This window comes from Netta rufina, assembly GCF_964035555.1.
Source record: "Netta rufina genome assembly, chromosome: 5".
Lineage (NCBI taxonomy): Eukaryota > Metazoa > Chordata > Aves > Anseriformes > Anatidae > Netta > Netta rufina.
The window spans coordinates 47,911,806-47,924,270 of record NC_140128.1 but is presented as its reverse complement, the minus strand read 5'-3'; the positions used below and the strand labels follow the sequence as shown (position 1 = coordinate 47,924,270).

Below are 12,465 nucleotides of genomic sequence, written 5' to 3'. Positions count from 1 at the left end.
GCAGTAGTCTGTTTGAGGAATGGAAAGAAGAGGAAGATGGGGAGGAAGGGGAAGAAGGAAGGCCGAGACTGGTGCAATTCAAAGAGCCAAGATATTAAGTGGCAGCCCAAAAAATGTGTGTGAGAGGTCTTCCAACAGAAGGTATGCTTGTCACGTGCAGCCCACCCTCTGGTGACACTCTCCCTTGCTACTTCCATTTGATGCCTGTTGTTGCCATATGTGCTGAAATGCTTCACACTGTGTCACTGGTATTTCTGTTACTGTTTTACCTGTCCACGCTTGTCTCTGCCAGTCTGTTATTCATAATTGCTAGGGCTCCAACCCCACCAGAGAATCCATTTTGCTTTGAATTAGTGCTCATTTGCCTCGGGTAGCCATTGGCAGTTTCCGACAGCTGTTTCTGCATGATGGCCAGTGACACTTTATTGGAGGCCAGGAAGTCTTTCATGGAGATCATCTCTCCTGACAGCCGGCGCCCATCTGTGTCGCTCTCGTTGACAATGTCAGTCTCGATGGAGATGTTTCTCCGGCTGCGCATGTTCCCCGGCATTACCACATTCCTCCGTGACCGAAATAATTTTCTTTGGCATCTATGGCAGCACCTGCAGTCCAGCTTCTTTAGTATCCAGTTTATGGATTGTTTGATGACAATAGAGATCACGTTAAATAAGGAGTAGATGCAGCAAACCCCCATGAGTATGAAGACAAAATTGCCAAAGCGGTAAAGGCCCTGGCTCTCATACTGGGTGTTCTGGCTGCTGACCAGATCACCAAAACCAATGGTGCTGAAGGCCACGAAGCAGAAGTAAAGTGAGTCAAAGTAACTCCACCCTTCAATTGGTGTGTACATTGCAGAGGCACAGCAGGAGATGATGAGTGATGCTACACACAAAATCAACATGACGTAGTACACTGAGGGCTTCCAGCCCGCCAGGCTGTCTGCCTCCGAGGTCCCCGAGCCTCGCCGGCCATCATGAGGGAGGACGCCCTTCCTCCTCAGCTGCCTCTCGTGGCAGGACTTCATGACATAGGCTATGACGGTGATCAGGCGCTCCAGGAACAGGTTAAAGAACAAGATGGTCCCTGCACATCCTATAAGGCCATAAAATATCAGAAAAATTTTGCCTCCGACAGTGGCTGGGGTGGTCATGCCAAACCCTGGAAGACAAAACAGAAGGGTTTTAAAAAAATAAACCTTTAGTTATCACATCAGAAGCTTTGTCACAGGCTAGACAGAGGAACTGGCAGCAAATCCCTGTGGCACAGCTCAGCTTGAGAGGAGATAAAGGACTTTCTTCCAAACTGTTACCTGCTTGAGGCTCACCTCTTCCCTGCAGCAAGGGGAAGGAAGTTCATGCATTTCCTCCAGAACCAGAATGAAACAAGCAAGAGAAAACACAAAGGAAAGAAAACAGAGGTTATTGAAGGTCTGGATTTTCATCTGGTTGGTAGGCTCAATCTGTTCCCCATTGCACCCTGGTTCATTTCTAGCCTTGGGGTTATCATACTCGCTCCTTTCTGATGCTGTTCTGCACAGGGGATCCAATCCAAGGATGACTCTCACCTCACAGGCACAGGAGTCTGTCCCCACCAGAGCCGTACAACCCGAGACGAAGCCTTTCTGTGCCTCACTGAGCTAACTGTGGACACAGATGGGACATGGGCACCCAGCATCACGTCCAACCCCAGTGTTGACTGCTTATTATCGGCCTCTTTTAAGTCAGCACTGATGAAGCTTTCTTATTTGTCCATGTCCTTCTCCGCAGCTAAAATCTGTATTTGGGACCTAACAAATATCTCCTCTGGTCTCATTCTCTGTCAAGAAATTTCTCAGGTCAGAGGTTTCCCTTATCTCCCTCCTTTCCCACAGCTTGCAAATAGCAATTTTGATTTGGTTAAAACTGCCGTTAAGACCTACTTGTTTTACCAAGAGGTTGCTGAAGAATAAAAAGTGAACAAGCATGTCCAGAACAACACTGAGCAAATTAGAGTAATATGCATGATAAATAAGTTTGCTGCTGTTTTATTAGGGTCTGGAGAAGATTAATAAGGGATGAAATAACTCATCAATTAAGCCAATCCTGGTAGAAAACAGCAAAATCATGTCGGACAAGAGACAGAGTTATTTGTTTCCCTCACTTTGCAGTTGTGAGATGCTAATTATAAAATAAAGAAATTAGGCTCTGGGAAATAAAGGAAATTGTATTTGAAGTGTGACACATTTGTGCTTGGAAGATAGACAACTACAGTGTGAAGAGACTGTGTTTCCCAAAGCTCCAAACTGCAGTCCTCCTCCCACCACTGGAGACCTGCTACCAGCACAGATCCCTCTCGGAGGCTGCTTCTGCTCCCATATGTTTAGGTGACAGCCCCTGTCCTCACCCCTCTGCATGACTCTTGCCCTGCAGAGTAGTGTCCCTCTGAGACACACACTCCAAACCCCAGCTTCCAGGGGACCTGGAGGAGGCTCCAGCCTCCTTGTCAAATTTCTCTGCTGGAGGGAGCTGGGCTGCTGCTCTCTGTAGTAGGAAACAGGGCAATAGAGAAATCAAACTGACAAAATGTTGTTCATGACAGCTTTTTGCCATTGTTCCTCCTGGCACACAAATGTTTCCATCCACCTGCTTTTCCCTCCTTCTCCTTGAACCGATCCGCCTCTAATCCTAGTTCTGATGCTGACTTATTTTCTGTGCAGCCTGTTATACGCAAGTCATGACCTCCACCCTGTGGACAGACACGCAAAGACCGACAGCCAAGGGGAACCTCTGCAGCCGGTGGGATCTGCCCAAAGCGGCGGCGGGGAGGTAGGGGAGGGCTGCCACATCCAGGCTGGGCAGAGACGGAAGCTGGGCAGCCTCTGGTACGAGGTGGCCGGCAGCGGGGACCAGCGTGTGTGCCAGATGCTGTACAGTAAAAGCTCTGGCAAGAGAGATGCATTTATGGCAAACGGTGCTCACACCTGCAGCGTGGCATTATGCCTTTGGCTGCTTCGTCCCCACCCGTGGGCACTTCGTGTCAGGGGCTCAGGTTCAGTGGTCTCTGAGCTCACATCTGCCTGGGCAAAGACCCACCAACAAAGGCTTCACAAAGGCACCCAAAGAGGCATGGCAAGAAAGGCACAGTGAGCTATAAATACGCCAAAATGCAGAACATTGATCCAGGAGGCAGCGAGCCTGAGTGTGGCTCTATCCAGTGCCAGTTCCTCCTCTTCAGCTGCTTTGACCTTCTGGAGAAAATGTATTTTTTAAATTCACTTTTCTGTTTACAAATCTCAATATGGAGCAATCAATGCTAACATTTCCAGAGAAGCACTAAAATGGAAAACCTAAAAGCAGTATTACAATAAAGATATTAATTTTAGAAGCACTTTCCTTTTAAGACCATTTGTCAAAAGTGACCTATAAGCTTTTAGTCACAGAACTAATGTTAATTCTTGAAATGTCTTGTATTTACAAGTGCTGGACGACACTGAGTCTGTTCAACTTTGACCATCACAGCTAAAATTAATCTGGTATATTGTATTACAGACTAGGACTTGACTGACAATAAGTAATTTTTTCTCCAAATGGACTCTTGGGGTGTTTGAAATTATTCATAAATCCAAGTAAATTTGGTGAACTGTTTCAACAAAGAAATGCAAGAGTGCAAAATGGTAAAAGGCTGAACCAGTTGAAATGAAAGAGACTGTTTTCTTTTGGTATTTTTGTGGCAAAACTTTTCATTTTGAAAGATCGGTCACCTTTTGGTTAAAATCTCTCAGTTTGAAGTAAAACAAATGGGAAAAAAATGCAATACATTTCAGAGTTTTAAAAGCTTAATAATCTTGAAATGTAATGCAGCATTTCACTAAGTGTCAAATTAAACATACCAAAACTTTCATTATTTGTTTCATTATGTTTTCCAATACAACTTCAGGTCAAATTTTTTCCCATTTTTTCCACTGGCCATCAAGCCAGAAATCTCACTAATCTCTACTAAATAAATTAATGTTTTCAAAACCCCTTTTCATACAACAGCTCTGCAAACACTACCTGGGAATAAATTGCTTTCCTTGCTTTGCTTCTCTCTTTTTTGTTTCCAAATTTGTATAAGGAAAAATAAAGCTCATTCACAGACAAAAAGACATGATAATGGGATTCATTCTTGTAGTAAAACTGCTGACAACACTGTGCTGTGCCAAGCATGAAGACCTATGGCTTAAATGAGTTCCTTCATTAAGTCAGTGAAAGCTCTCACATCAGACGCTGCCCTCTAATCAAAAGACACTGAAATAAGCCTGTTGGCTGCATGCTGGGGTCATGCACATTACTCAGCATCGGAGGGGCTGTGAGCTCTTGTCTCTGAGAGGAGAGGTGCCTGCCCTGGGGCAGGTGTCTCCATCCATCACATCTGCTCACTGGGACACCAGCAAAAACATATTTATCCTCCCTCTTCTGCCTCAGATACCCTACAGTGCAATGGTCCAAAGACGTGGATTCCCTGCTTTGCTTGCAAAATGCCTTTTTGACAATTTGGTTATAGACCAGGAGGGTGAGGTCTGGGGTAACACTACAGCACTTAAAACTGAAATACTGCATTTTTTTTTCTTCCAAAATATAATGTTAAAAAACAAAACAAAACAAAACAAAAAGAACAACCTGTCAGGTGTCTCCATAGAAGTGAGGCTCTCTTTGACAACTCCTGATGCTGCCTGTGTGCCAAACTGAGCCAGGGGGACACGGGCTGCGAGGCGTCCAAAGTACAACTGGCACGCTTGATTGAGGCAGCATTTCTAAGCCAAAATAATTAATTGAGTGTCTGAAATACATCAATTTGGAACTGAAATCTCGGCGCAGTTGTAGGACACCTATTGATCTGCCTGCTGTCTTTCCCAGGTCTCTGCGCCATCCCAGGAAACCCACAGGTCTGCTGTTTGCCATTGCGTGGTATTTCTTTGCCATTGCGAGGCCATGGCTGTCAGCTGAGGGGTGCCAGCTGCACTGGGGCTTGGGACTTCAGTGGGAGCCTGGGCGAGCAGCGCCAAGCTGCAGGGCCACAGAGCTGGGTCAGACCCCTGCCTCTGACAACACTGGGTGTGTGATGCTCAGAGAAAGGATATAAAGAAGCATGAATAAAGAAGAAAGTATGAATAGAGTCATCTTTCCCTGGCATATCTTCCCAAGATTCAGCAATTTAGAGGCTTTCAGGACATCACATTTAATAATTTATCCATCAATCTTGTCAAATTCTTTTTCAAATAATTTACACATTGGGTCTCCTGAGGCAGTAAGTTCTGCAATTTAATTATGGTTTGTGGAAAAGAAATCTTTGTCTAACCTCCTACCTGACAATCCATTTCAGGTTTCCTACCTTTTGCATTGTTAGCTGTAGTGATAATCATTCTCTGCTCATTTTCTCACTTCACCGCCTGAGTTTATACACTTCTGTTGTTTCTTTCTTTCCCACTTCTTCTCCAGTCTGAGGACTTCTATAGTATTTAGTCCTTAGTTTCTATCTGCTCAGACATATTACCAGTCCCACTGCCTTGCTTGTTTCTTTCTACCTTAGTACAGTCCTTCAGAGATGGAGCAGGAAAATAACTATACACAGTACTTGCAATGTAAATGTACAATGAATTTATGCAGGACATACTGATGTGTCCTGCTTTGCGCTCTGTTTCATAGTAATTTCTGGTTGTCCATTTAATTGCTATTGACCACCAAACTGATGTTTTTAGAGGCCTACCCACAGAGGATGAGACTTCTTGCTCAACAAGTGACGGGCGTTTGGCTGTTATTAAGCATTTTTTTCCATGTGCACTATTTTGTATTTGTCACCACTGAATTTCATCTGTCATTTTATTACTTAGTTATTCAGTAATATGATATCCACCTGCAGTTCTTCACAGTGAAGTTTATAGCTGCCTACCCTGAATACTTCTCTATCTTATGTAAATGTTATCTATCTTGTCTTACATTGTTTATGACTGTTAAACATACAGCTAGCAGCATAGAGCCTCAAAGACCCTGCTGTTAATGTGCTTCCATTTCAAAAACTGAATAATGATACCTAGACTTTTTTTTTTTTTTAATGGTTTTTTATCAGTGATAGGAATTTACTTTTTATCCCAGCAGAATTTTGTTTCTTTGGAGACTTTGCTGAGGACATTTGTGAGAGTGCTTCTTCAATGTCTAGGTAACCTGTAATTTTTGTGAGACATGACTTCCCTCCTGAAAAGCTCCATCATCTCTATCAAAACTCCTACTAGCTCTGTTCTTCTTTACAGTTTCCCAATGTGCCCCTATGGAAGACAGACTTTGTGGCTTATGGCTCCTAGGAACATCTTTGCATCCTTTTCTAAAAACTGTTGTCACTTTTGCTATTTATTATTTTCCTTGCACCAAAAATGATTTTAAGTTATAAATCACACTTAGTTAAGCAGCAATTTCATGTCTGAGTTCTTTTATAAGTCCTGAAAGAAAAACTTCACTCCTAACAATTTGTAAGAGGTTACTCCAATATGACCCATAGAAGAGAAACCAACCGCAAATATATAGATGGGAAATGCCTTAGAGAGCAATTAGAACAGCAGTGTGAACCATACAGCTGAATAGGGAAAGAGTAAGAAGCCAAACTGCAGACTGAGAAGCAAATACAGAATGAAATTATGAAATCAGATGAAAGAGGAAATAAAAGCAGTGGCTGACACTTCGAGGTTATTTGAAAACACAAGATTACTTGTGATGAAGAAATAAAAACAGGAACCGCAGGAAAAAAATGCTAGTGATAAACATTTTTTTTTATAGTATGAGGGATGCTGATGACATTTAATGAACTTTATTTTATAAGTTGAGTGACATTTCTTGAAAAAGAGTTATTTCGTGTAGAAATCAAGATTATAGTCAATCAAGCGAAAATCACATCATTTTGAGTTGGAAAAAACAAATGTTTTTATACTACCGAAGAGTGTTTCAATGGATTTGTTGGATGTATCTGTGGATATGGCACTGTTATTAACATTGATAGATACACATGACAAATCCTAAGTATGGCAGCATGGCAATGAAGTACAAATTTCAAATTTCTATTCTGAAATCAGCACAGTACTGATTTGCCTGTGACCCATGATCCATTGATTACTATAGCCTGATATATTTCATGTTATTCAGTGAGACTGAGCGACTACATTCCTTGTAGTTTCAATTTTCCTTCAATTATTGTCTTTTTTTTCTTTTTTTAATAGTGCTTAAAAAAGAATTTAGTTTTCTTTGCTGAATATACACGCTAATTCTGAATTTCTCTGTAGCAGAGCTACGTTTGCAGAAGTTGGAAGGAATTCAAACTCCAAGCAGAGTCAATAAAAATTTTCTAAAGCACCACACACCTCCTACGCAAAACAATTTTGCAGATTTCATCTTGGCAGCAAAAATTCTGTCTTGAAGATTGTTATTTCAAAGTGCTCTAAAATCCACCTGTAAGTTCAGAGTATATTGTATGCCTTTTCCAAAAGGATACAGGGATACTTAAGAAAAAGAATGATAGAAGAATTGTAAACATATTGACAGTGTAATATGATCATATTCCATGGTTTCCTGAAGCGAGTAATAAGGATAACCAAAGAAAAGAAAGCAGCTGTAATTCTTATCAATAGTCAATTTGACTTGTGTCCAACAGGAAGCTCTCCTAAAGATGAATAATCTGACAGAAGGTGAGTATTGACCAATATTAAGCAAATGTTGTTCTCAATCTAACAGAAACAGGTTTATATCAAAATACAAGAGGAAACAAGCATTATCTTGCTATAATTAACCAACCCTACAAAATATCCAGTTTCTCTACTTTCTTTCTTCAATATCCTGGTTTATCAGCCTTTGAAAATCTAGAAAAGATTATTTATAACAAGCGCCAGCCTCCAGAAGCTGGGCGCCAGGACAAGGCTATGCAGTGGTCCCACCCAGCCATTCTCACCCTGCCCACGTCCCCCAGCCCCATCCCATCTCATTCCCCTGACGGGGCACAGCCCAGGGGACTTGTGCCACCCTTGCCCTGGTGTTCTCAGGAGGCCACAGCAAATGGCCTTGGCAAATCCAGATGTCTACTCCAGGCCAGTGTGGGTTCATCTCATTTTTTCTGTTGCAAACTACTCCAAAGCTACCAACTGCTGCAAGCATTTTTTTCCTACGTCATTACTGCACTTGCTTCCTCTGCCTGGTGGTGCACAGTTTGGCACGTGTTAATTCTGGATTTTCTGACATTCACAGGTTATACCAGTTAAACTTCCAGTTTTCATACCCTGGTACTCATGGTGCCATGAAGAACTATGAGAAACTGTTCATCAGTCCTAATCCTTCATGAATGAAGCCTGAAGCACCAAATATAATTTGTGTGTAGGAAGGCTAGGACAGACATATAGATTTTACATTTCATTTTGGATCGTGAGATTGGGTCTTTCTATTGTCTTGCAAAATACCTCTTTTTTTTTTTTTTTTTTTTTTCCTGAGAGGTTTCATTTCCTTTTTGAATGTGTGCTATCAGAAGTACAGCTCACTGCTCCTGCCTTCCCCACAAAGAGGAAGTGGGTAGAAAGAGGGGGTAACGCTATAGCAACAATAATGAGTCATTGCGATGCTAGAAATATAAATATCTTCATGAAATGGCTTTCCAGATTAACCTACAATCAGAGCTCTTTGTGTTGTGGCTCTATTCCTATTGCATTTTCTGTTTATTTGATTAACTCTCTTCCTTGTTTTACTTTATCAACTCTACTTTGGTCATGACTCACTGGGGAAATGCTGAATTTCACCAGTGGAACAATCACAAGGAAATGTTTGAAGATCAGGAAAGGTGTAAACCAAACTAAATATGACCAAGATACTCAACTACAATGAGGAGATTAAGAAAACTGTAATTAGATAAGAGAAATATAGGAAGTCCTGGATAACTGCAAAGACGCTGACCCTCTTTCTTCCAGTACACATTCTGTGCTGAGCTATTTCTGTAAGGGTATGGTGTGCCTCTAAAAGAGAGGCAGGAAAAACCACTCTAAGAGAAGCTGTACTTGAAAGACTTTATTGAGAAAATGTCCTGTACTGTTCCCACAGTGTCAAGACACTAATAATGTGGCAAAATTCACTTCTGCCATAATAGTTTATTCTTATGCTCTCTGAGCAGGATAAGTAGTCCTAGCAAAACTAGTTCTTCTGGAGTAATCCTGTCACCAGCAGGAACGCTTCTAGGAACACTCTCAAACCACCTCACATCATTCCCCTTGTGACAGCAAGCTTATAATAGAGTCCTGTATTGTAAAGGAAGGAGGACAAAAAGTCCTTCCCAAAAAGAGAAGAAAAAGACATATTTCTGTGGTGACACACCTACAGTCACACGTGTTGTCAGAAACACTTGTTTCAACTTCTTGACCTTCTCTCTAAATACAGAGGAAAAAATGAGCTAGCTGAGTCCTGAGTCCTAATATTAATTAAATAATTATATTTAATGAAATAATATTTTCTCAGGGACAGCCTAGTGTGCCATGATATGTATTTCATTGGCGATGGTATTCTGTTGTGCAGGTAGCTCCATGGCGGAGAAAGGCTCAGCCTGCTGGGAAGGCAGGGCCCGTATGGCTATAGCAGCACTGCTTTGTGCTATCTGTTCTTCTGTTTCATGATGTTCCTGGTGCCTGTGAGTGCTGCACCTCCTGCCTGGGCATCCTGAGTGCTCTGGGGAGCCGTAAAGCTGGAAATGCCTCCAGGGCTGTTAGGGCTGAGTCATATCCACAGATAGACCACTATGCTGAGTGACCGGCTGATGGTGACCTGGTACCCTGCCCTGAGTGGCGTGGCTGCTGCTTCATTCTGTGCCAGGCTACATTTGCAGTGTCATGCATCCAGCTCAGGAAGACTTAGAGAGATTGTGACCTTCTGCAGAACTCCTAGCAGGGGTAAGTCCATTCCTAAAGGGCAATAGTGAAGCTGAAATTAATGATATAAGAGGTTTTGATGAAGCTATAAATATAGTTACCCAAGTACAAGCTACACTTTCTCATATATCTTGAGATTTCTTCCCCCTTGAGCTTATCTGGAGAGTCATCAAACCTGGCAGAGAGCACTACTGCCACTGTTTCAAAGACTGCTGAATTACTTCCAAAGAAGTGAGGCCAAACCACGTGGCAGAAAAGTTTCTCCTTCAGCTCATGGTAGCAAGAGTTCAACCAGTAAAACCAGTAAATGAGTCTGACTCATTACAGCTACTGAACTGTCCTATCTTATTCAAACATCATTCTTAGCTGTCCACAATCATGGAAAACTACTATTGGGAAGAATTAGAATATTGAAGCTTGGTTTTAATGGTCCTTCTTGTGGTTCTACTAGGTTGGTTCATACATGTTCCTGAGCCACTCATGGCATGCATGAGCTTCTGGTGTGGCTCTCACACTTGGAGCTCAGGAGACTGCTGCCCTTGAGGTTTTGGGTAACCAGAGTACTTGGACCTGTGAAGCCAACAATACCAGGTTATCCTGAGACCCACCTGCATGTCCTGCCTGACTCCATCCAACAAAAGAAGGTGGGATCTCAAGATGTCCCCACCACCTCCCAAATTCAAACTAGGCCCAGAGTTCTCTGCCTTCAACCCCCCCCCCCTCTGAAAACAGTAGGAGTCTGCTGCTTCTCTGCTGTATGAGATTTTGGTAGGATTAAAAGACAACTTTTAATGTCTTTACTCTCTACTTGTCTTTGGGAGGTAGAGAAAGTGGTTTCTCTTCAGAGTTACTGCCTTTCCCCAAGATGCGCACTCCATGCACATGTGTATGCACAGATGCACACTTAGGTACACCTATGCACGTGTATGTGTATTAGAATTTGACTACATTTAAGGTCTCTTCCAGCCCAAACCATTCTATGATTCTATGTTTCAAAACCTTCCTAAATGTCAGCATCAGGGCAGCTCTGCCCCTTACACCCGGGCACAAGAGCACAATGAGACCCAGGACACGAGCTTGTCCCCAAGGACATGCAGCTGATGCCCCATGCCTGCGTGTCCCCAGCAAAACATCCACACCAATGCATATTCTGAAAAGGCTCAGAAAAATTTAGACAGGGATAAAGCAGGGGCTTTCTGACTATATTCCCTGGAGTCTTAGGTGAATGGCCCAAACCATGCTTTCTTCTGTTTTGTAAATCCTCATCTTTACCAATCAACACACCAACTTTCCAACACAGCTATTCAAACTACACCTTCCTTGGGCAGTCATCTGTGCATACAGGGTAAACAGATGGACCTGGATGTGAAGACTCAAAAGGGCATCCCAGGTTCTTTCAATGAGCAGGTCAGGGGGCCCGTGTGGCTTGGTCTCTTCCCTGGACCAATCACATATCAAAACTGGAAAATGATTACTCAAATTCTAGATTACTATGAAATGGGAATGATTATAATGTACAAATCCAAAACAAACAAACAAACAAACAAAGAAAAACACAAAAAACACACACACACACACAAAAAAAAAAAACAAAAACAACCAACCAAACAAACAAAAACCAGCAACAACAACAACAACAAAAACAGAGGAAGAATGTTGGCTGGTTTGGATAACATAGGCAAAATAAGAGAGAAAATTGTATTGCCTGTGACTATATAAAATCCTAAAATTGTGATTCAGTGGCATTTCCTTTTTATGTCTTTCAACAATCAAATGATAATTTTCCAAAACCTTTGAAGAACACAACACCAGCAGCAGTTCTGCAGACAGAGATGAGCATGGCAAAGGTGCTTGCTCTTAAACCAGTGCCAGTGTGCAAAAACAGCCGAACTGAAAGGAGGGAGATATGCTTTGAGGATGGTACCAGTCTCATGTTCAGCCTGTGATACACCAAGGATATAAAAGACTTGTGTAAGTGATTGTGCATAAAATTTATTTGCCTTCTGAAAACTGAATCTTGTAACACAGATGTAGAAGATCAGCGTCATGATGAGTGTGTGAATGGGACTTTGAGGGCAAAAATAGCAAAACTTTGGGGTTTTGAGTGATTTTGTTTTAGAGAACAGAAGGAAAGCTTTTTTGTTTTGCCTTTATTTTTTTTATTTTATTATTTTTTTTGTTAGTGTGTATGATACAATGTCTGTATTTAACACAGTGGAGTTTAGCTCACAGGCTCACAGTGAGTCACTGTTGAAACCTGTCTGGAGACTTGAGTACCTGTTATTGCCATTCTTCTCTCATTTCAAATATATAAACCACATGTTCTGCACTGAACAGAAACATAGCTTAAGAAAAGCTTCCAATTTTAAGAAATCTATGAGGTTTATATGAAAAAAATGCTAAAGGGACAACACTGGATGTAAAATATAATAAAAATTCAATATTAATAGAAAATGTCTTTATGGGGCTGTTGATACCTTAGTTGCAACGCCCTTAAATAATACATGACTCTGTGAGAGACAGCCTCTGTAATTTTCATTATTTTAAGGCTTTTTTTTTTTTTTTTT

General features: G+C 41.8%; 1 protein-coding gene across 1 annotated transcript in view; it reads right to left on the bottom strand.

The window, feature by feature from the left end:
• Positions 1–265: 265 nt before the first annotated feature.
• The window catches only part of KCNK13 (potassium two pore domain channel subfamily K member 13), a gene marked incomplete at both ends in the record, with an annotated part of 62,121 nt that continues 49,921 nt past the window's right edge, over positions 266–12,465 (bottom strand). Inside the window, one exon of the mRNA XM_084287332.1 lies at positions 266–1,158. Coding sequence (XP_084143458.1) covers positions 266–1,158 — 893 coding nt within the window. The remainder of the gene's footprint in view (positions 1,159–12,465) is intronic.